Source organism: Rhinoderma darwinii, chromosome 2 (genome assembly GCF_050947455.1).
Source record: "Rhinoderma darwinii isolate aRhiDar2 chromosome 2, aRhiDar2.hap1, whole genome shotgun sequence".
NCBI classification, from domain to species: Eukaryota; Metazoa; Chordata; class Amphibia; order Anura; family Rhinodermatidae; genus Rhinoderma; species Rhinoderma darwinii.
In genome coordinates this window covers 145,041,001-145,066,879 of record NC_134688.1, presented here as the reverse complement: position 1 = coordinate 145,066,879, position 25,879 = coordinate 145,041,001, and the positions used below count along the sequence as shown (strand labels likewise).

The window sequence follows — 25,879 nt, the reverse complement described above, 5'->3', positions numbered from 1 at the left end:
GCTACAAAACAAGTCCAGGATTTATTTTTATCACATTAGAATGTAAGAAAAATAAAGCTCCCTTTAACGGCAAGTCGACCTAGTGAAAATAACAGAGCAAACATCCGTTTAAATTGTGTGAATGGTAGGACTAACGTATGTATTGTATTTCTTAACAATACAACTATATGTACATACAACTACTCATTGTTACATTATAAATTCACAGAAAAAAACAAAGGCCAGGGCTTATAAGGGTAAGAAATACTATTTTCTCAAGACTTGTATAGTTGTAGCGTCATTTGTTATGGCAGCACTGTGTGCAAGCATTTTATCTTTACAACTGTACGTGTTAGGGAAGCATGCCATTTATATTGTTTCTTTATTGGAGCTATGATAACATGTCACTGTAATCCTTAGCATACTGACAAAAGGGTTCTACTAAAGGGGAGTATTGTGCTTCTCATACATCGAAAAAAAAATAATAAATCTGAATAAAAAAAATATTTGGAAAGAAAATAGCACGTCCATCACAAGTTATCTGTAACCAGGCATATATACAGTAAATAAATCATGTCTGCACAAAGTGTCCCGCAAGGAAGGTGATAAATATTTTCCTTTCTTTTCACAGAACAGATCCCGTGGAGAGATTGTCTACACAGCAATGAATAACCAATTGATCACACTGTACACAGGATTCTTAGGGTAAATTTATGTTAACGTAATTCTGTTGGATTAAACATCAGTCCAACTACAAATAAGCCTCCTAAAATTTCAAAGAGCAGACTGGGACCAAAAAAAAAAAATCTAATGGTACATTTTGGACAAGGCTTTTGGCCACGATAACCAATAATGATTGTTCTAGCAAGGTTAAAGAAAACAAAAAAATTCTGAAAATTTAAGAAAAATATTGGACTGACTTATATATAATACCTATTTTCTACTCCAAAAAAAACTAACAAAAAAAACAAAATTATGGACATCAATAATTTTTTTTGTGCTGTGGGGAGAACACTGATGGAAAACTGAGGGACCCATTATAAATCTATGGGGTCCAAAATAGATCAGTTTCTTTTGTTATAAGGCATCTATAAAATACATAAGGCAATAATGATGTGAACTGTACAGTATATAGTTTTGTTTTTTTATTTTACGATTTAGTGCCCTATAGATCATTGTAGGTATAGATATGATTCTGTAAAGTCCATGGTACTAAAAACCATCAGTTCAGATAAACAGTCCATTAAGATGTGTTGATTGAATGTGCTATGGCGCGTTGCGTCGCATTCGAGGAACAGAAAAAAAAAAAAGAATAAGCACTGTACTGCACTAAAGGTCATATTACACGGGCCAATTATCGGGCAAACGAGCGTTCATATGAACACTGGTCCCCAATCATTGCCCTGTATAAATAGGGCAACGATCAGCCGATGAACGCGCGAACGCTCGTTCATCGGCTGATGGTATCGTTTATGCAGCAGAAAATATGATAGATGTCGGCAGCACATCTTCCTGTGTAAACAAGGAGATGCGCTGCTCACATGATAGAAATAAATGGGGACAAGCGATTGTTAACATTGGCTCGTCCGCATACATTACTGATAATAGCACCTTGTGAAAGAAGCAAATGAGCACCAATTAACGAGCTGTCTCATTGTTCGGCGCTCGTTTACACGGCCCATGTCGGAGGGCCCTTAGGCTCTGTTCACCTCATGTTTGCACATGCAATTTTAAAGTAACCTGCCGAGAATAGATGTTCCCGATATATGCAACTGTATTATACTGTATTATGCCTGTACATTTGCCATTGACTTTCATTGTAAAAGAAAATAAAAACAAAAAAATGTATGCCATGCGCGGTTTACCTTTTTTGCAGGATCCTTTTCAATAAAATAAAAAAATAAATAAAGTTACACTAATGTATACCAGCCAAATGTTTGCCAAAAGGAAAATCCATGGGCAAGTCGGTGTATACATCAGAAAGTGCTTTCAGCATATACAATGTGATGTTAACAGAACCTTAAATGGGGATTTGACTTGGGGCTACTCTGGGGAGCGGAGTCTAACGGAACCTCTGATCCTCACCCTTTAACCCCTGTACAGGGATGTGGACTCCGTAGCAGGGAAACCCCAGGTCGTGACCCACTAGAGTGGTCTCCCTTGGTCTGGAGAGCAAAAGGTCAGGGCATTCTGCAGAGGTTCTTTACTGGTAACATAGCAAATAGTCAAACCAGGCGGCAGAGGTACGTTATGGTTAACGTAGCAAGTTGTCGGGGCAGGCTGCAGGGTTCGTCCCAGGGGTTAGGGCAGGCACAGATGGTCAACAAGCGAAGGGCATTACATGGGATCACAAAAAACGAGATAGCAGAGATACACTAGGGACACTGATGAACAATAGTAAGCCAAATTGCTCAGGAATCTAGAGAGTCTATTATAACAGGGACAGCTGAGAATTTGAAGTTTGCACGTGCCAGTCCTTTAATAAACAGAGGGTCAGCGTGCACTAAAAATCCAGCATGGAGCATTGGCAGAGAGAGCGGCTGCCAGACACCAAAGAGGAAGGTGGAGAGCAGCGTAGACGAAGAAGCCGGGGACAGGTAAGTACATAGGGCGGGTATCGGGGGACATTATTATAAATAAATGGGGTCCAAAATAGATCAGTTTCTTTCGTTATTAAGGCATCTATAAAATACATAAAGCAATAACGATGTGAACCGTACAGTATATAGTTTTTTCATTTATTTCACGATTTAGTGCCCTATAGATCATTGTAGGTATAGACATGATTCTTTGTAAAGTCTACGGTACTAAAAACCATCAGTTCAGACAAACGGTCCATTAAGATGTTTTGATTGAATGTGCTATGTGTATCGCTTTCGAGGAACAGAAAAAAAAAACAGAAAAAAAAAAAAGAATGAGCTCTGTACTGCACTTAAGGTCATATTACTGGGCCAATTATCGGGCAAATGAGCTTTCATATGAACGCTGGTCCCCAGTCATTGCCCTGTGTAAAGGGCAACGATCAGCCGATGATCAAGCAAACGCTCGTTCATCGGCTGATTGTATCTTTTATGCAGCAGACAATATAATCGTTGTCGGCAGCCCATCTTCCTGTGTAAACAAGGAGATGCGCTGCCGACATGTTAGAAATAAACGGGGAAAAACGATTGTTAACAATGGCTCGTGCCCATACATTACTGATAATAGCTCCTTGTGAAAGAAGCAAATGAGCACCAATTAACGAGCTGTCTCATTGTTCGGTGCTCGTTTACACGGCCCATGTCGTGCCGTGTAAGAGGACCCTTAGGCTCTGTTCACCTAATGTTTGCACATGCAATTTTAAATTAACTTGCCGAGAACATATGTTCCTGTTATATGCAACTGTATTATGCCTGTACATTTGTATACATTTACCATTGATCATTGTAAAAGAAAACAACAAAAAAAACTAATACCATGCTCTGCTTACCATTTTTGCAGGATCTTTTTCAATAAAAGTTAAAAAAAATAAAAAAAAAGTTACACTAACGTATACCAGCCAAATGTTTGCCAAAAGGACAATCTATGGGCAAGTCGGTGTATACATCAGAAAGTGCTCTCGGACTATACAATGTGATGTTAACAGGCCCTGCTGTAACAGTGTATACTACTGAAGAGTAACATTTTATATGCATTTACTTCAACACAGACGAAAGAAAATCTGGAAGGTATGTGTATTTTCTAAGTATCTTTTACCGTCTCTATTTATAATTAGAATATGTAGGTATTTCTTGGCAGTATTATGTTTCTGGGAAATACGCCAACAATTCAATGTTTGTTGTTAAGAATAATCTCTGATCATAAATGTAAGGCTTACAATGTTTTAGTAAGACAATTTTACCATATATTTGTGTCTCCCCATATACAAAGAGGCAGGTTTGGATGAAATATGGTCCAGGTTGCAGGTCTCTACTGGTGGTCATCTATTCAGACACTCCTGGATCATAAGACTGAAAGCAGAACTTTCCAGAAGTCTATCATAGCATGCCTGGACTTGGGTAAGGTATTATACTTAAAAAATTTGTAGACTGCATTTTTTTTTCTAATCAGTAAATAAAAAAAGCTGTCATTTTCTTACTGTCCTTAAACAAACTACTACAAAAAATAAAAGCTGAATACACGCCTTTAAAAAGCGAGCTCACCCAAATTACATGAATCCTGAATTGCTGAATTAATTTGTGCTTTATCTACATAGTCCTTTTACATTTAAATTGTGTGTTCATACGATCCTTTAGGAGTGCGTTCATACTGCATTTTTGTTTTGCCATAACATCACCGTACCGCAGGCGCACAATTTTGTAATATTGTAGTCGATTAGACCTAATCTATTTCATGAGAGGACTGGAAAGTTGTCAGAGCCTCAACCAGCCCCAATTCTTCTTTGTTCCCCCACTGCTGGTCTCCCGCTACTTGTATGGAGAGCAGCATTATGACAAAATGTCCCAACAGCAGCAAAGGAGCGAAGAGATCGACAGCAGGGGAAAAAATAAAAAAAGAGATAAAGTGGTAGTCCAGAATTAGAAAAACATGGCTGCTTTATTCTAGAAACAGTGCCACACCTGTCCACAGGCTTGTGTCTGTTATTGCAGATTTGCTCAATTGAAGTGACTTAGGCTGAGTTGCAATACCACACGGAACCTGTGGACAAGTGTGGCGTTGTGTTTGGTAGAAAGCAGCAATGCTGTTGATATACCATAAAGTATAATGGGAATACCCCTTTAAACTGAAATTTGATAGCCAGAAACATATATTGACGCCTGTGATTGGCTGCAGAGGCGGTCACGTGGGATGAAGCGTCATCCCTGGAGGCCGGCCTTCTGACGTCATCCTGACGTGCGTGACCGCCACTACAGCCTGTAATTGGCTGCAGCGATGACACGGGATGAAACGTCATCCCTGGAGGCCGGACAGGAGGAAAGCAAGTATGAACTTATTTTTTTATTTCATTAAAATTGCATTTTCCGAGCGCCGAGCATGGTACTGTCCAGGGTGCTGAAAGAGTTACCGCCGATCAGTGCAGCCCATTAACTCTTTCAGCACCCTGAACAGTACCATGCTCGGCGCTCGGAAACGCGGAGTGCACACGGCCGCTAAAACGGGCACACGGATCCGTCAAAAACGGCCGTGAAAACGGTGTGGGAAGTGTGCACGAGGCCTAAGACTGCAGTTTCATACACACACCTCTTAATAAATCTGTTACATCTTTCTGCTTGCCATGCACCACAATGTGATTTCAACCCCCCAATCTACCCCCCTTCCCCATTAGACAATATAATTTTTTTTGTCTTCTCACCTCAAAGCCCCACTTTTTCCCTCAGGCTCTTATATCAGGCCCCGGCAAAGGTCTGCTTCACATTGGAAGAGCCGAACGCTAAGCTAAGACGTTGTATGCAATGAAGCACACGACGTCCAGCATCAGAACATTGTGTGCTGTATCCTATATAACGCCCTGACACTGCCCGGCATCGGTATAATGTATGCGCCACGGACTGATTGAAGAGTCAGAGGGAAGTACATTTTTTGTTTTACATTTTATTAAATTTTAACGTCTGATCGTGGAGGGGGGAAGCAGTACCGGGCCCAGCGTGAAGCCTGCTCCCTGGAACACCTCCGGCCACAAAGCGAAGTCTACGCCAGCTAGGAGCTGGCGTAAATGATAGTAGAATCTTTTCAGCTATGCCACGCCCACTGTTTAGACAAGTGCTTTGAATGGCACAAACAGCCCAAAAGTCATTATTTTCCCCGCAAATTGCAACTTTTGTACGCCAAAAACCTGGCGTAGAAAAGTTAATAAATTCTTCCCACTGTTTACCAGTAGTACATATCGTATAAATGGAAATAACGTTTCAAAACGCAGATAAAGGCCAGATATAATCTAGTTGATCGTATGGGCAATGATAGCACTTTAAGAACAGTTTTTATGCAATAGTGACATTATAAGTTATTAATTAGAATCCTACTGTATTTACAGATAGTTTAAAGGGGTTTCCTGGGAAAACACATTAATTGCCTTATTCTTCACTTCAATGAGTTGTAGTACCAGACACCGGCGCACATACAGCTGCAGCAACGTACCTGGATATCCACTTCATTTTGTTGATACAAAGGTCATCAAAATATTTTCCTGGAATAGCCCTCTAATGCTTTAAACATAAACAACTGGCAGTCCGGATGATTTTCTAAAGCCTACCTCAGGTTTGGGCAATATTCTTTATAGGGCCATTTGTCAAGGTTGATAAGAGGGATAGGATTTCTATACCAAGGGATTTGACTTGGGGCTACTCCGGGGAACGGAGTCTAACGGAACCCCTGATCTTCACCCTTTAACCCCTGTACAGGGATGTGAACTTCGTAGCAGGGAAACCCCAGGTTGTGACCCACTAGAGTGGTCTCCCTTGGTCTGTAGAGCAAAAGGTTAGGGCAGTCTGCAGAGGTTTGTTACTGGTAACATAGCAAATGCTCAAAGCAGGCGGCAGGGGATCGTTATGGTTAATGTAGAAAATTTTCAGGGCAGGCGGCAAGGTTCGTCACGGTGGTTAGGGCAGACACAGATGGTCAAGAAACAGGCAATGGTCATTACACGGAAATCCAAAAAAACGAGATAACAGAGATACACTAGGGACACTGAGGAACACTAGAAAGCCAAATTGCTCTGGAGTCCTGAGAGTCTTTTATAACAGGGACAGATGAGAATTTGAAATTTGCAAGTCCTTTAATAAACAGAGTTTCAGCCTGCACTAAAAACCCAGCGTGGAGCATTGGCAGAGAGAGCGGCTGCCAGACACCAAGGAGGATGGTGGAGAGCAGCGTAGACGAAGAAGCCGGGGCCAGGTAAGTACATAGGGTGGGTATCGGGGGATGTTATTGGTATCAATTGTTTATTTGTGAGTAAGCATGTTATGAAATGAATTTTAAAAAGCACAATATCAATACTTGTTACCATTTAGGTTTACATTAGTTTATATGTTGGAAATTTCAGGCAGATTTGTCTTCAGATATGTAAAAGTAAAGATAAAGGATGTAAACAAGCTTACCTGACATCTTTTTCAAGCCTTGAAATTTTGTCCTTAAGAGAGTCTATGTGGGTGTCCCTTTGCCGCACAGATTCAATGAGGTATTGGTACGGTTGGTGAACTTGACTTAAAAGGGAGTTGGTTCGATCACACTATAAAATGGTGGGGGGGCAAAAAAAAATATATAGGTCATACACACAATTCGTAATTTTCCTATTACTATGTCAACTTAGAATTACAGGAGTGTGGGAAAAACCAAATATATCTGTTAATAATATCATCCACTCTGCAGTCCACAGCTGATAGTACTACTTCCCCTATCGTAGTGATGTGACCTTGAACAACATTGTTGGCGCTGCCTTGTGCTACTACATTTAAAGTGCCATCTACTATACCACCTGGTCCTTTCTTCGTTCCACCTGTATTTCCTCTGTCTGAGCTTTTGATACAAGTAAAACGGGTTTGTTACACATCTTTTGATTAAGGAAAACAAATGTTATATAGCGAATAAATGTTTGTACTACAAAATAATTTATGAATTTATAATATTACATATTGTGATAAGCTTACACCTTACACTAACCCAGGGGTGAAATATTCTTAAAGTTACAAAGACAAATTACATGAAAAGTTCAGATATTGCTATTCATGTGGTATGTAAATTATTTAATCATTACTGACACACAATACATCACTATACCTTGATCACCATATAAAATCTGCTTTTCAAACTTTAGGGAATTTTTATGCAATCCTTGCATGATTTTTTATTTTTCTCTTACATTCAGTTCAAACCCAGGTCAAATGTATTTTAAAGGACCCACTGAAAATATCCTGAAGAGGTCAACCAAATCAAATATTCAACATGACTGAAGTGCTTTTCTCCCTATGAAGAGATATTAGATACTAGAAGAGTTGATGATAGATTTACTTGAGATTTCTGAAATCTTTTTTTTTTTTTTACACAGGACAAACTAAAAAATGGTGACAATGAATATGCTATATTTACATTTAGTCGCACAAACCATACACCTTATGTCGTAGGAAGAAATTAGCCAGTGATCGCTCCCTATTCTCTCCGCTTTATACAGGCCATGAACACGAGGAACGCTGAAACTATTAGTTCGTCACTTGTAACTTACAACTGTCCTGATGGTGATGCAAGCAGTGTGAGGGTAGAATGGTTGCTCTACACAGCGATCAGTTCTCATTATAGCTATTCAAAGAACACAGCAAACCCGTGAAACTCAATAAAAATGGCCCCAAAGGGGTTATCCCATGAATCACTTTCATACCAAAAGTCCAGAAATGCTATTAATAGCCATTTAAAGTAGTCTGCATGGTTTCTGTCAGGGAAAAAAACACCTCTCTCATCTTTTTTTTGTTTCTCTGTGTGCCCCTGGGCTGCTGCAAATCTGTACCGCTGAAAATCTGTACCGCTGAAAATCTGTACCGCTGAAAATCTGTACTGCTGCGGGAGGGGATCTGAACAGAATGAGTCTCCTTCACCCTCTGGCTGGCAATATAGCTCCTTCTTACTTTCCCTGAAAATAAGTCAAATGGGATCCAGAGTAGTGAAGTGTGGAAACCCACAGTATGCACACCCTCTTAAACCAATAAAAATATGGGAAGAAAGCGATTTCTATTGTTTGCTCTGTAGTGAACAGATCACTATGCAGAGAACTGGCTGTAGGCAGAGGGACTGAGCATGCGTGTCCCCCAGCATCCAAAACATTAGGTGGACATGCACATTTTTTATTTTTTTAACAGCATCTAAATGGCAAACATTGTTCATTTTTTAGGATCTATGTGATACATATGATATTTAATGGTGGGACAACCGCTTTAAGTTAACTGGTCTTATTTCAAGTTCCAGTTCTAAGTTTGACTGTTGTAACTTAATTAAATGTTTCCAAGATACTGTTACTTAAAAGCAAACAAATATCAACGTTCTATGGGACAAAAGAGCTTGAGAGCATTAACCATGCCAGTAAAGCAAACAAATACATGGCTTTGTTTGCACCTGTCACTATTCATTGACATATTGTTATTTATAAATCTCATTCTCACATATTGTTATAAAAATATTGATATATTATTATTTAAAAATATCTTAATTTTAAATCTACAATTCCAAAAAAGAAAATGGGGCAATCAGTATTACAATAAGATAAAACAGTAAATAATACGCATACAAAAAATATATAAAATATAACAAATATTGATGAATTATACAGACATGTCCACATATAAACATGAAGACATTTCTAATACATATTAACAGCTTTAGTTGCAGGTTAAACTATCTCGGTATAGCCTGAGTGTGTCGATTGCAATAAAAATGGATTCTGAGTCAAAGAGCAATGTGAACATTTTTTGATTTCATGTAAATGTTAAAATCTAGGTATAAACCATTTTGGAGCTATTGTTGATAACACGGTCAGTACTGAAAGATTTAGGGGCAGTAGTATACTACAACCGGGGTCCTCAACTCCAGTCATTAAAGGAGTTGCCTGCTTAGGACATATCTCTATTGGTTAGAAGGGTCTCCTGACAATTCGCTGATCACATGATGTTCCGCAGCAATCCGTTGTAATTTGTGAGGGAACATGTAATCAAGTGTTTCATTCCCTGGCAGCACCACAACTGGTAAAATGAAGTAATAAACATTTCCCATTGAAATCAATGTCTGTCCATGTAATGCGCAGATATGCCAGGTGGCTTATAGTTGAGGGTCCTGAATGTATCATTCCCCTCTATAACTCAGGGTTCCTGAATAGTGTGTGTGTGAAAATGGGTTTTCTAAAGTAGACAAGCCCTTGAGCATCCAGACTATAGCCACTTTCACACGGCAGTATTTATATCAGTATTTGAAAGCCAAAACACGAAGCGGAACATACATAGATAAATTCTAATGAAAAGATTTGCACCTTTTCTGTGTTTACGACAACTGGTTTTACCTTTCAAACCATGATGCAAAATACTGAGCAACTTACCATAGTGTGATGGCATTTTGTATAATTCTTATTTGTCCTTTCCGTTCCATATCTAGACTTACTATGGGCCACCAGAGAAGTGCAAGATACTCTCGCTTTTATTTTACCTGCACTCCTTTTGGTATTTGGCCCTTGGTGGGCATCCAAGGACCTATTATTATGGAATCTTATGAATAATTATATACCATCCATGTGTTATGGGGGGTTGGGTAACAAGCCGTATGGGCAATGTGATAGCTAGCTTTGGTGGGTGTCAGCAACCAACTATTACCATGTGGAAGGCTAGTATTTTTGTAAAAAATTAAAATCTGTTTGGCCTGTTGATGACGCTAGTTCGGCGTTGAAACGTGTAGCCACTTGCAATAAAGCTATTTTGTATCCATATCTCCTTTTGTTTTCTAAACCTTACACCAGCAGCGCCATTAAGGTTCACCACTTTTTTTTAAATGTTTAAAAAAAATAATTTTCCTCTCCTCCACTAGTCTCCCCAGTGGCAACTTTCTCATAAGTTTTCCGGTTTGTGTGTACCTGGCTGCAGCGGTTCTACGGATTTTCCCCAACTATAACAACGTCTGTATAACCCAAAGATTTATTCACAAACTCTCCTGGAGATCCGTACCATTATTGGCGCCGTATGTGTTTTTCGCCAATCTTTCTAGTCTACAATGTAGAAGAGAACTCAGAAATAGTGAAACAGAATTTTAAAAGACTTCACATAAATGGACAATTCATGGAAATATTATTTACATTTTAAATTGATTATATAGACCTGCTTGTAATTTTAAAAAACCGCTAAAGAGACTAAATGTACAAAATAAAATTATCTACCAGCAATTTCACTCTTAATCTCCTGCTTTCCTTTCACTCTCTTTGGTCTCATACTGCAATTAAAACTGAGAAATATATAAAGAATTCTTATACAGGGTGGGCCATTTATATGGATACACCTAAATAAAATGGGAATGGTTGGTGATATTAACTTCCTGTTTGTGGCACATTAGTATATGGGAGGGGGGAAACTTTTCAAGCTGGGTGTTGACCGTGGCGGCCATTTTGAAGTCGGACATTTTGTATCCAACTTTAGTTTTTTCAATGGGAAGAGGGTCATGTGACACATCAAACTTATCGAGAATTTCACAAGAAAAACAATGGTGTGCTTGGTTTTAACGTTACTTTATTCTTTCATGAGTTATTTACAAGTTTCTGACCACTTATAAAATGTGTTCAAAGTGCTGCCCATTGTGTTGGATTGTCAATGCAACCCTCTTCTCCCACTCTTCACACACGGATAGCAACACGGCAGAAGAAATGCTAGCACAGGCTTCCAGTATCCGTAGTTTCAGTTGCTGCACATCTCGTATCTTCACAGCATAGACAATTGCCTTCAAATGACCCCAAAGATAAAAGTCTAAGGGGGTCAGATCGGGAGGCATTTCTTCTGCAAAATTAAAATGATTACTTTCTGGCAGGTTCTGGTTGTGTAATGCATGTGACAACAATCTCCCATATTCTTCATATGTCTGGGCTGTGGGGTAGAGTGGCAAGATGGAAGGCTTTTTTTTAACAAAGAAAAACATCCAAGCCTGGCTATGTTTTGCAAAAACCTACATAAAGTCTGCCAAAAGCATGTGGGAAAACGTGTTATGGTCTGATGAGACCAAGGTTGAACTTTTTGTCCAGAATTGCAAAAGGTATGTTTAGCGCAAAGCGAACACTGCACACCACCAAAACTACACCATACCCACAGTGAAGCATGGTGGAGGCAGCATTATGATTTTGGGCTCTTTTTCTGCAGCTGTAACTGGGGCTTTAGTTAAGGTGGAGGGAATTATGAACAGTTCCAAATATCAGTCAATATTGGCACAAAACCTGCAGGCCTCTGTTAAAAAGCTGAAGATGAACAAGAATTTCACCTTTCAGCAAGGTGACGACCCAAAGCATACCTCCAAATCAACAAAAGAATGGCTTCACCAGGAGAAGATCAAAGTTTTGGAATGGCCCAGCCAGAGCCCAGACCTGAAACCCTTTGAAAATCTGTTTGATGACCTGAAGAGGGCTGTACACAGGAGAAACCCTCACAATCTGTCAGATTTGGAGCGCTTTTGCAATGAAGAGTGGGCAACAATTGCCAAGTCAAGATGTGCCATGCTGATAGACTTATACCCCAAAAGACTGAATGCTGTCATACAGTCACTGGGTAATTCAACAAAGTATCATTTTAAGGGTGTGAATATTTTTGGAACCACGTTATTTTTGTTCATTATTTTTATTTCTCCACCCTTCAGCTTGTTTGTTTTTTAATACAATTGTACATATTATAGGTGACATTAAAAGGTGGAAAAAATTCTGAAATTATTCATCTTGGACTGATTTTGTAACATGACAAAAACTGGCATTTAACAGGTGTGTAGACTTTTTGTTTCCACTGTATGTACCCCAAAACGGTGCCATTAAAAAATTAAATATCCTGCAACAAATAAGCCCTTATATAGCTACGTCGATAAAAAAATAAAAAAAGTTATGGCTTCCTAAATGCAGAGAAAAACAAAACACTATAAAAATGCTGTGTTTCTAAGGCCCCAGCTAGGCTGCATCCTTAAAGGAACAGTGTCATCACAAATAATTTTTTTATATGTTAAAGATGTTAGTGCCTTAATATAAACGTTTATTTTCATTTGTGTGTTTGTGTTTTACTGTTTCTTATTTTTACACTTTTTCTTCCCTATGGGGGCTGCCATTTTTTGTTCCATTTCTGTGTGTGTCGATTAACGACACACACAGACATGGAATACGGCAGCCACAGTCCCATAGGGACTGCGAACGGCTCCCGTCCCATTGACTGCCGTGTACGGCGTCTGTGTGGGAACTGCGCATGCGCCGCTCCCACACAGTCCTATTCGAAATTGGCGCCGTCCGGCGCCATTTTCCTGTGGACCGGAAGTCGCGGCCGGACAGTAATATTACTACTTCCGGTCGCGGCTTCCGGACTTGTGCACATGGAACAGCGGCAGCAAAGGGAGCGGACGGGCCGGAGGGAGCCGCGGCGGCAGGAGCAGGTAAGAGATTTCAATGTATGTTAGTGTTTGTGTGTGTTTACTACTGTATGTAAACCTACTACACTGTGGGTTACCTCAAAAAATGGCGACACACAGTGTAGGAGGTTAAACCTTTCAAACCCCTCGTTTATCCCGGCACTAGCCAGGATAAAGGAGGGGGGATGCTGAGAGCTCACTAGAGCGAGGGCTTTTAACCCAATGTTGCAATGCTGCAATTTTGGGAACTAGCTCCATCTAGTGACCAAAAATGGGTAGTATTATAAATTAGAAAAAATTTATAATATTTCCTGGACTCGTGCAAAAAAATAAAAAAAATTTGAACAATGTTTAATCACCCACACACTAAATGTTTAATTTTTTTAAAAAAAACATGTTTTTCTGGCAACACATTCCCTTTAAAGGGAACCGGTCACTGGCATTACTCCAAATAAATCAGCAATACCTGGTGGTAGTGGGTGAAAAATCTTTTTTATGTAACCTATAATTATTTTCTATGTAGGCTCTGTATCTTTAGCATTTAGTTTTTTAGTGTTCCATGCCGTCTGGTAATGAGTTTAAGAGTCATATCTTCGTTCGAAAATAATCATATCTTCATTCCTCAAGCCTTTCCGAGTTTATCCTGCTTCCTTACTTTTGAATGACAGCTCCTCGCCTCGCCCAGCACACACGAAATCCTGTGCTTGCTCATTGATGTCCTGTTCTGGTGCGTGCGCACAATGGGACACCATAGCTGCACATGCGCAGTAACTAGATTTGAGGCCCGAAATAAGCCGGGAAGGGAATCGGACCATACATGAGGGGCACATATTGTTATCTCAGACAAGATTTCAGCATTCAGGGCGGACCAGTTTTCGGCGGTGGGCAGGCATAATTAGAGGAACAAACGAGACTGCTGGATTATTACCATAAAAGGCGCAAAGTGTTTGCAGACCGTTATTTACGGTCAGAGGAGTTTAGGAGAGCGAATAACGGCAATGAACTGTTGACGCAGTGGCCAACGAGGAGTGAGTAGAGTTCAATATGCGAAATGCTGGTGACAGGTTCCCTTTAAGCGGTTAATGGCAGTAACACAAGCATAATAAGCCCAAAGAAATATATGTATGAACGTTCTCTTATCCTTGCCAATTATTTTTTTAATGTCATAAGGTATGAAAAGTAGAATACATAAATTGCAAATAATACATGATGTCAGTAAGATAGGCATGTGCACATTACATACTCCTCAATACAGAACTGGTTAATCAAGAATGTCACATTTACGCCTGAAAACAAAATATAAGGTATTTCTGGAGGGCAATTTTTCTTTTGATCCCAAATATATTTCCATTCCACAAAACAGACAGTAAAAAAAAAATTCTGACAGGCATCTGTATATCATCTTCAAAGCTGGGCACCCATATTAAGCAGACATTTAGTTAGGGCCGTTTTACTTACTTCCAGTGAAACTTTCGTAGTTTGTTCCTTCTGCTGCTCTAAATCTTTAATCAGTAAGGAATTTTGTCTCTCTAGCTGCAAAAGTCTTCTTGCCAGGTGAACACTGAAAAGACAAAGTTATTACTAGTACATATCAAGATTTCTGCGCACCAGAATCCTAAAGTAACAGTCTCCTGTGTCCATGCACATTGTTCTGACCCTAAACAAACGAATCCCGTTTACTGGAGAAAGTGCCAAGTAACAGGATACCCAAATGATCTGACTGCACAACACCAAGCTTACAGATCTTGGAGCACATAGATTCTGACCAGGTGCCTTCTACATCTCCGTTGGAGGATCCGTTAGGGGCATCCGTCGCAGATCCTGCCAAAAATACCGTAAACAATAGTGCAGCATGCTGCGCTATTGCTTCCGATAAAACCATGAACACCCCGACGGAACCCATTAAAGTCAATAGGTTCCATTGGCCTCCAGTGGTGTCCGTGGCGCAATGAAACCGATGCTTCCGGTTATTCCCATGTTCTGCTCCTCTGACGGAGCAGAATAACTGAATAACAAACGCAGATGTGAACATAGACTTACTTTTGCAAATCTTTTACTTATCTTGTACGGATTTTGAGTGGCTTCTCCATTCATGTCTAGAGCTAAATTCAGAATTCAAACAGCAGAGCCTTATGGGAGCACAACAGACTGGTAAATATTTTGAACTAAGCTCTAATGTGACAGATCTGATGGTGGAGTCCAAGTAAACCAATTCCAGTTCCAATAGAAACCAGAGTACAGCTCTAAATGCTAGCATTGGACTGGCCCGTCAGAATGGTTAGCAATGAGTTTAAAACTAATGCTGAATGTTATTGATGAACAAGTCTACAAGCTCCATCTTAAAGGACGAGTGTCGCGGAAATTTTTTTTTTTATATCAATTTGCTTTTAGTGTTTTAATAAAAAATGTTTTATTTATTTGTGTTTTACTTTTTTTTATTTTTTAACTTTTTCTTGTCTATGGGGGCTGCCATTTTTTTTTCCATCTCTGTATGTGTCGATTAACGACACATACAGACATGGAATACGGCACATACAGCCCCATAGTGAATGCGAACGGGGCCCGTTCCATCCACTATGCTGTACGCCATCTGTGTGGGAACGGCACATGCGCCGCTCCCACACAGTCCAAATTGAAGGTCTTCGGCCGAGCGACGTCCGGCGCCATTTTCCTGTGGACCGGAAGCCGCGGCCGGACAGTAAGATTACTACTTCCGGTCGATGTTTCCGGACTTTTGTTCTGAAGCAAGCACGAGGAGCGGAGGGAGCAGACGGACCGGAGGGAGCGGCAGGAGCAGGTAAGTTATTTCTGTGTATGTACGTGTTTTACTGTGTGATTACCACTGTATGTAAACCTACTACACTGTGTGTTATCTCAAAAAATGGCGGCACACAGTGTAGGAGGTTTGACCGTTCAATCCCCTCCTTTCTCCTGGCACTAGCCAGGAGAAAGGAGGGGGGATTCTGTGAGCTCACTAGAGCGAGTGTGTATTCTCAAATTTTGCAGCATAAAGCAATGTGGTTGCTTTACCACATGCCAATGCTGCAATTTTGGGAATTGCTCCATCTAGTGACCAGTGCTGGGAAATATTATAAATTAGAATCTAATTTATAATATTTCCTGACTCATGAAAAAATTAGAACAATGTTTAATCATTTATACACTAACTGTTTAACTAAAAAAAATTTCTAGCGACACATTCCCTTTAAGGCAACTTTCACACGACGGTATTTTGCATCAGTGCTTGTAGTCCAAAACCAGGAGGAGGTCCAAAGAGGTGCAAATCTTTCTATTATACTTCTTCTCGGTGTAGGTTCCACTCTTGGTTTTGGCTTACGAATACTGATCATAATACTGCTGTGCGAATGTGGCCTTATAGACAATTTATTGAATACTCGCAACATTGTTATGTAGTAAAAAAAATAATTATATAATAGGTTTTATTTTATTCACTTAGATTTAGTGTAACTCAGAAATGGTCGCCAGAGAAGGCCCCTGAGCTGGGAACCAGCGATCACTGCCTTGTAGTTAATTTAGTTTTATCAAGACATTGAGATGCCCTCTTCTGTCACATTCTACTGAGCCATTTATAAATTATTTCTTTGGTTGAACCAAAACACAAACAGTTATTTCAAGCGTGTAACCCATCTTTCCCAGAGCTCTGAACAGCACGTCTACTATATTAGGGAGAAATATTTTAAATATACTTTATGCTTTGTAAAATCCAACATATAAACCAGTCATGATTAAGAACCAGGCAGAACCAAAATCTTGTCTACTTATGAAATATATGGAACCCATGGATACTAAATGAAGCTTTACTATGAGACTGAGAAAGGCAGACCGCTTGATATATGTACCATTTATGCTTCCTTTTAGGGGAAAATGATATGGAAAAAAAACAGGTTTAAAAGTCGATTTTTAGTATTAAGCGTCCAAAGTTATAATTGACTAAGATACAAACATATGGACAGGAAGACATACACATTTGTAAGACAAGTAATATTAAGCCTACATATATTTGACATGCTTTAAAAGAAAGAAGATAGATACCTGTACTTCAAAGAAGAAAAACCAGCACGCAGGTGACCTCCAGTGTGCACGCGGTCAGTGGGATAGCTAATCCAGCATCAATATGCTCAAGTAGGACACAGCACCACGGAGACTCTTTAGCAGTGTAAAAAAAGTTGCTGTAGATTTATTCAAACAGGTACATAAAAAAAGTGCATACAAAGCTGCAACATTTGACAAATGCTTGACAAAGGTGGGTTTGCCTACCGAAACGTATCAGCTCTGTATGCACTTTTTTTTATGTACCTGTTTGAATAAATCCACAGCAACTTTTTTACACTGCTAAAGAGTCTCCGTGGTGCTGTGTCCTCCTTGAGCATACCTGTACACCTGAACGGTCCATAAAACTAGTCTACTAATAATTTCTAGTTGTAATGTTAACTGGGGAGCCCACTGGTCTTTTATATAAATATACATGATATAAATGTTTAGAAACCATCAATAAAATCTAGAATGTACACTAAAGACTACATTTTTGTCTAATTGGCTACATTGTAAAGGGGGTTTTACCCTGGATGATTATCGGGAAGACGAGCATTCATAGAACGCTCGTTCCCGATAATTGCCCTGTGTAAACAGGGCAGCGATCATCAGATGAGTGAGCAAACGCTCGATCATCTGCTGGTCATATCGTTTTAAAAAAGTGAAATATTATCGTTGTCGGCAGCAACCAAAAAGTTGCCCAAAAGTTTACCAGCACCTGGATTGTGCTGTCATGCAAGTTGCATCAAATAGTCGCACCACACAGCAAACATTACAAATAAAAATTCAATAAAACAAGTTTATACATTTTACAATGTCCATTTACACTTAGGCCCCATGCACACGAGCGTGTTCGGTCCGTGATATACGGTCCGCATGTCGGCCACATTTCCCGGACCGAACAACGTGCAGGGAGTCGGGCTCCTAGCATGATAATTATGTACGATGCTAGGAGTCTCTGCCTCCCTGCGGAAGTACCGTCCCGTTCTGAAAACATGATTACAGTACGGGACAGTTTTCCTGCAGCGAGACAGGGACTCCTGGCATCGTACATAACTATGATGCTAGGAGCCCGGCTCCCTGCACTGTGTTCGGTCTGGGAAATGCGGCCGACCTGTGGACCGTATATCACAGACCAAACACGGTCGTGTGCATGGGGCCTTATCCTGTCTGTACACAATCTTTAAATGGGTTTTCCAGTCCCTAAAAGGTATGTCCTATCCTCAGGATAAGTCATCAATATGTGATCGGTCAGGGTCAGACTCCCGTCACCCCCGCTGATCAGCTGTTTTGAAGGCGCCGCAGTGTTTGTATGAGTTTTGCTTACCCTCCATTTCTACTTGCTCACTGTGAATTGCCGACACACTTGTAGCGGCGGTTCACAGTATTACGGTCTTCTCCCTTTCATTTGTTCTTGGGCCACTGTTTTATATAATTAAACTCTTTCACTCCTACACTGCATGATGCTTCTGGGTGTTGGCAGCGCTGTTTTACTTCCCATTTTTTCTACATTTTACCTGCGCTGTTTACACAACGTGGTATCGCCATGGACGGATCCACATAATGAAACTCACGTCATCACACGGCTTTCTAAACAAAAAGTGACATACCCTCCGATAGGTGAGCGATGTAGAATCGGACAGTACAGTATATTAAAAAGTTTGTTATTTGATGTCAATTAAAGTCCAAGTTTTACATGTCTGAAAACCTCTTCAATGTTTCTGCTCTCTTAGAAAGCTATTCCCGGCTCTCCCTAAATGGAAACGAATTGCAAATGTGTAAACCTAATAATAATATTTTTATTTATATAGCGGCAACATATTTTGCAGCACTTTATAATTCAGAGGGAACATGTACAGACAATATCAGACATTAAATAGGGACAAAACTAAAAATTCAAAGAGTTAGGGCCCTGCTCACATCTGTTCACATGCTTTGGTACTGAGGGGTGGCATCTGTTGCTGTAGTGCTGCACTTGTGGGGGGACGTGGCTCAGAACCAAGGAGGCTTGGCACAGCCTGATAGCATGGCTGATTTTAGTCCTCTGGGTTTCTGTCTCTGCAGGAGCGATGCTGCAGTGGCCGCCATGCGCAAAAGAGTAGGGACCCACTTTAAAGAGGTCGCCGTGAAGGGTCAAGTGGGCTTGTATACAATTTGATCAAAATGTTAACCCCCAAATTTTTTTGGCCTAGCTGCTATATATCAAAGAATATATTGTGGATGTGCAGTCCATGTCTAGTCTTTCACTAGTGATATTATCATAGAGTCTATCCCCCTCATTTTTTTGTTTTACTCGGCACCAGCACACCACACATTTGGCCCAGCTTATTTTAATTTAGCAATGACCTCATAAGTGTTTTTGCTCTTGCTTGTGCTCTTCGTTGTTCACTGGGAGCGCATGTTATGGTGAGCTTATTCTGTTCACATGTTGTGGTACTGTGGGGTGGTATTTGTTGTTTAGTGCTGAACTTGTGGGGCGACGTGGGCCAGAGCCAAGGATGCTTGGCATGGCCTGATGGCATGGGTGCTTTCAGGCCTCTGGGTTGCTCCCTCTGCAGGAGTGATGCTGCAGTGGCCGCCATGCGGTGCTGCGACCGATGGATTAGGGACCCACTTTAACCCCTTCCCGCTCCTGGGCGTACTATTAGGTCATGGTTGCTGTATCGTTCGCGCTACATGACCTAATAGTACGTCCAGCATTCAGCACAGTGGTGCTCGCGTACCCGCGTGTTCATGAGCTGTGATAGCTGCTGTATACGACAGCAGGCTATCATAGCTTAATATGCCCGGACCAGTTGCTATGGTCCCGCCTTGGCGATCGCCGCTATTGGATAGTCAGTGACTAATTGACCAACAGCAGTGATCGGTATCTGCACTTCCTCTCCCTGACATCACATCCTCCTGCAACCGCCCTGAACGCCTCTGTTGGAGTTAGTGAGGCGTTCAGAGCGGTTGTGAGCAGAGAGATAGAAGACTGAAGTTGTGAAAAAAGCGGAAAAAAAGTTACAAAAAGCACTTGCTTCCCATCTTCCCATCCACTACCCACTCCTGTTCCCTTCCTCCTTGAGTTCCCCCCACATTTTTGGTCAGTGATCTCCTATCACTGACCACTTTTCAGCCTTCAAGACCAAATTTCTTGGTCCCTGGGGATTTATTTTTTTTCTATATAAAATATATAAAACATAAAACTATATAAAAATAAAAATTGTTAGTATAGCCAATTTTGACAATTTAACTAGTTAGATTAGGATTAGTTAGTGTGAGGGAACCATCAAAAAACCGTAGTTAGGTATAGCGTCATGGAATTTAGCCCCAGGAATCCGTCACTGTAGTTAGGTTTAGCGTTGGGCATCCGTCACCGTAGTTAGGTTTAGTGTCAGGGAAGTTCCGAATAATCTAGATAGGTTTAGTGTCAGGGAATCGTCGCCATAGTTAGGTTTAGCGTTAGGGAAGTTCACATAAAATTTAGTTAGGTTTAGTGTTAGGAACCCTCGCCCTAGTTAGTTTTAGTGTCAGGGAAGTCCACTTGTTCTCTAAAAACAAAAAAAAAACAACATGCTTTTGTGCCAGCCTATTTTCTTTTTTTTTTTGCTGTACCGTATTTTCCGGACTATAAGGCGCACATAAAATGCTGAGAATTTCTCAGAAATAGAAAGTGCGCCTTATAATCCGGTGCGCCTTATATATGAACCCGACAGTAAAGAGAGGGGTTCATACAGGATCCTTTACCTCTATCGTGGGCGGCAGGGGTCGGCGGCGGCATACCACAGCACACACCATGCTCCTCCCCCCCGTGCGCCTATGAATTTATTCTTCACTTGGGTTTTTACAGTATCCATAAATGGATTGAGCATTACGGCCACCGTAGTCAGGAGCCACACTGAGTGATACTTACAGCTCTGTAGGATCCTTGCAATATATCTTTGCTTTAGCGTTAACTATACCCACTACCCCAAAAAATGCCTCCTGTTAAGAGACATGCTTATGATGCAGGTTTCAAGCTTAAAGCTATAAGTTATGCAGTAGAGCATGGAAATAGGGCAGCTGCAAGAGAATTCAACATTAATGAATCCATGGTGCGTAAGTGGAGAAAACAAGAAGATGCCCTCCGCCAAGTAAAGAAGACCAAACTGAGTTTCCGAGGAAACAAAGCAAGGTGGCCACAGTTGGAGGACAAAATAGAACAGTGGGTTATGGAACAGAGAAACGCAGGTAGAAGCGTCTCCACTGTCTCTATTCGACTCAAAGCCACTGCTTTAGCACGTGACATGGAGATCAAGGACTTTCGAGGAGGTCCTTCATGGTGCTTTCGTTTCATGTACAGGCGTCATCTCTCCATTCGCACCAGAACTACTGTGTGCCAGCAATTACCAAAGGATTATGAAGAGAAGCTGGCCATTTTCCGCACCTACTGCATAACCAAGATAAATGAAAAGAATATCCAGCCAGAACACATTATTAACATGGATGAGGTTCCCCTCACTTTCGATATCCCCGTAAACCGTACTGTTGAGAAAACAGGGACCAGTACGATATCTATACGTACCACAGGAAATGAGAAGTCATCTTTCACTGTAGTTCTCGCTTGTCAGGCTAATGGCCAGAAACTACCACCCATGGTAATTTTCAAGAGGAAGACTTTGCCTAAAGAAAATTTTCCTGCTGGTGTCATCATTAAGGCTAACCCAAAGGGCTGGATGGATGAGGAGAAGATGAGTGAGTGGCTGAGGGAGGTCTACGTCAAGAGACCGGGTGGCTTTTTTCACAAATCCCCATCCCTATTGGTCTGTGACTCGATGCGCGCCCACTTGACCGATACTGTCAAAGCCCAAGTGAAGAAAACTAATTCGGAGCTTGCTGTCATCCCTGGTGGATTAACCAAAGAGCTCCAGCCGCTAGATATCAGCATCAACAGGTCATTTAAAGTTAAATTGCGAGCTGCATGGGAGCATTGGATGACAGAAGGTGACCACACATTCACCAAAACAGGGAGGCAACGCCGTGCGAGTTATGCCACTATGTGCCAGTGGATCGTGGATGCCTGGAAGAATGTATCAGTCTCCAGTGTCATCCGAGCTTTCAGGAAGGCTGGAATCACCACTGAAGAGCCTAGCAGCAGCAACGAGACCGACTCGGATAATGAAGAGGAGGACCCCATGCTTGATGCCGAAATCGCCCAACTGTTCAACTCCGACACTGAAGATGACGGATTTGATGGATTTCTGGTGGAGGAATGAACTGAAAAAGTACGGTAAGGGTATGTGCACACACACTAATTACGTCCGTAATTGACGGACGTATTTCGGCCGCAAGTCCCGGACCGAACAGTGCAAGGAGCCGGGCTCCTAGCATCATACTTATGTACGATGCTAGAAGTCCCTGCCTCGCTGCAGGACAACTGTCCCGTACTGTAAACATGATTATACTACGGGACAGTTGTCCTGCAGCAAGGCAGGGACTCCTAGCGTCGTACATAAGTATGATGCTAGGAGCCCGGCTCCTTGCACTGTGTTCGGTCCGGGACTTGCGGCCGAAATACGTCCGTCAATTACGGACGTAATTAGTGTGTGTGCACATACCCTAAACGTTTTGATTTGCAATTACAGCTGAACCAGTTGCAAGTTATTGTTAAAAAGTGTAATAAATTTTGACTTGCAGTCTGAGCAATGGTTTATTTAACGGTAATGTGCTGCGCCTTATAATCCAGTGCGCCTTATATATGAAACATGATTGCTTATAAGGCGCTCATAGAAAGTGCGCCTTATAATCCGGTGCGCCTTATAGTCCGGAAAATACGGTATATACATTTTGTCGAAGCACAACAAACATGTCCCAACTGACATTTACTGCTGCAGAGGCGTATTCATTTCTGGCCTCCGACACAGACTCGTCAGATGGTGAGACGCCCCAGGACCACCTCCATAGTTTAAATCCCTGAGAGAAGTGACCCCGCAACAAGCGATACCCCAGAGCGAAGTGACCCCATTTGGACGCCCACACCAGACAATTATGAACCCCAAATCCCTGAGTACACGGGCAGCTCAGGGATCAAATTTAGCACGGCAGGGCTCAGTGAGATGGAGTTTTTCAAGTTCTTTTTCACTGATGAGTTTATAGAGCTTATGGTGTCCCAGACAAATTTATATGCCCAACAGTATATTACTAAGAACCCCACATCATTTTATGCCCAATCCCACAGGACTCCTGTATACGCAGTAGTTGGGCAAGTTCTGGGGACTGCTCTTGAACATGGAGCTTCTGAAAAAGCCATCCATTAGGACCTACTGGAGCACAGACATGTTATACCACACTCTGATGTACCACACGGCCATGTCCAGGATGCGTCATGAGGCAATACTTCGCTTCCTACATTATGCCGATAATGAGCAGTGCCCACCCCAAGATGACCCCAGTTTTGACCGTTTATATAAACTTAGACCCCTATTAGACCATTTCAGTGCCCGGTTTGCCCAAGCATACACCCCCGAGAAGTGTATTACTGTTGATGAGTCCCTGGTACATTTAAAAGGGAGGCTTCAATTCCGCTAGTACCTGCCGACTAAGAGGGCAAGGTATGGTGTGAAGATGTATAAGCTCTGCGAGAATGCATCAGGGTATACCTACAAATTTATAATATATGAAGGGAAGTGCAGCAGTATTAAGCCCCCAGAATGCCCCCCCCCCCCTTACTGGGAATGAACGCAAAAATTGTGTGGGATTTGGTGCACCCACTGCTGGACCAGGGTTACCACCTCTACCTGGATAATTTTTATACTAGCGTCCCACTCTTCAAGTGTCTTGCTGCCAGAAGTACTGTGGCATGCGGCACTGCTAGAAAAAATCTCAGGAGGCCTCCCTAAAACACTGCTTGGGCAAACACTCAGAAGGGGTGAATGCAGGGCACAATCTAGAAGCAATCTATTATGTGTCAAGTACAAGGACAAGAGAGATGTCCTTGTATTGACAACAATACATGGCCACATCAGTACCCACGTACCTGTACGAGGTACCAGTACAAAGACCCCCAAACCATACTGCATCCTGGACTACAATAGGTACATGGGATGGGTGGACTTGTCAGATCAAGTCCTGAAGCCCTGCAGCGCCATGCGGAAATCGAGGGTGTGGTATAAGAAGCTGGCTGTCCACATCATACAGATAGCATTGTAAAATGCGTACGTGCTACGTCGATGTGCAGGCCAGAGGGAAACTTTCCTGGAAATTCAAAAGGTGGTTATCAAGAACCTAATTTTTAGGGACCAGGAAAGGGGGGCACCCAGTACTTCTGGAAGCTAGGCCACACGCATAGTACCAGGGCAACACTTTCCAGGAGACGTTCCCCAAACTGGTGGGAAGGGAAAGAGTCAAAAGAGGTGCAGAGTCTGCTATAAGAGGGGGTTAAGAAAGGACACAACACATCAATGTGACATGTGTCCCAAAAACCAGGGCTCTGTATAAAAGATTGTTTTAAAATTTACCATACATCCCTTGATTTTTAAATTTACCCTGATGCACTCCACACAGCTTATCCCCCTCATCTTTCCCTTCTGAGCCCTGCCGAGTGCCCAGGCAGCAGATAACAGCCACATGTAGGGTATTGCCGTACCCGGGAGAACCCACATTACAATTTATGGGGTGTATGTCTCCGGTGGCACATGCTGGGCACAATATATCGGACACTGAATTGGCATATATGTATAGGAAATTGCAAATCTCACTCTGCACCATCTGCTGCACATTACCTTTTACACAATAACTGTGGGGTCAAAATTCTCACTACACCTCTAGATGAATGCCATAAGGGGTGTAGTTTTTAAAATGGGGTCACTTCTCCGGGGTTTCAACTGTACTGGTACCTCAGGGGTTCTCCATACATGACTTCGCACCAGAAAAGCTCCAGTAGGCCAAATGGTGGTTCTTCCCTTCTGAGGCCTCCCATGGGCCCAAATGGCAGTTTATCACCACAAATGGGGTATTTTCGCACTCAGGAGAAATTGGGCAACAAAATGGGGCATTTTGTTCCCTGTGAAAATAAGAAATTTTGGTCAAAAATGACATCTTATTGAAACAAATGTCATTTTTTTAATTTCACAGCCCAATTCAAATATGTGCTTTGAAAAAACTGTGGGGTCAACATGGTAACAACAACCATAAATAAATTCCTTGAGGGGTGTAGTTTCCAAAATGGGGTCAGTTTTGGGGGATTCCTACTGTTTTGGCACCACAACACCTCTTCAAACCTGGCATGCTGCCTAAAATATATTCTAATAAAAAAGAGGCCCCAAAATGCACTAGCTGCTTCTTTACTTCTGGGGCTTGTATTTTAGCCCACGAGCACACTAGAGCCACATGTGGGACATTTCTAAAAACGTCAGAATCTGGACAAGACATATTTAGTAGTGTTTCTCTGGGAAAATCTTCTGTGTTATAGAACTAAATGGAATAAAATTGAATTTCTGCAAGAAAAACGAAATTTGCAAATTTCACCTCCACTTTGCTTTAATTCCTGTGAAACGTCTAATGGGTTAATAAACTTTCTAAATGCTGTTTTGAATACTTTGAGGGGTCTAGTTTTTAAAATGTGGTGTTTCATGGGGGTTTCTAATACATAGGCCCCTCAAAGCCACTTCAGAACTAAACAGGTACCTAAAAAAAAGGCTTTTGAAATTTTCTTAAAAATAAGAGAAATTGCGGTTTATGTTCTAAGCCTTGTAACGTCCAAGAAAAAAAAAAAAGAATGTTAAAAAAATGATGCCAATCTAAAGTA

General features: G+C 41.4%; 1 protein-coding gene across 2 annotated transcripts in view; it reads right to left on the bottom strand.

Moving 5' to 3' along the window:
* Positions 1–25,879, bottom strand: part of PIBF1 (progesterone immunomodulatory binding factor 1) — a 179,883-nt gene that overhangs the window by 60,501 nt on the left and 93,503 nt on the right. For both annotated transcript variants that reach the window (XM_075850252.1, XM_075850253.1), the window contains 2 exons: positions 14,518–14,620; positions 7,053–7,183 (listed from right to left, as the gene is read on the bottom strand). In XM_075850252.1, coding sequence (XP_075706367.1) covers positions 7,053–7,183; positions 14,518–14,620 — 234 coding nt within the window. The remainder of the gene's footprint in view (positions 1–7,052; positions 7,184–14,517; positions 14,621–25,879) is intronic.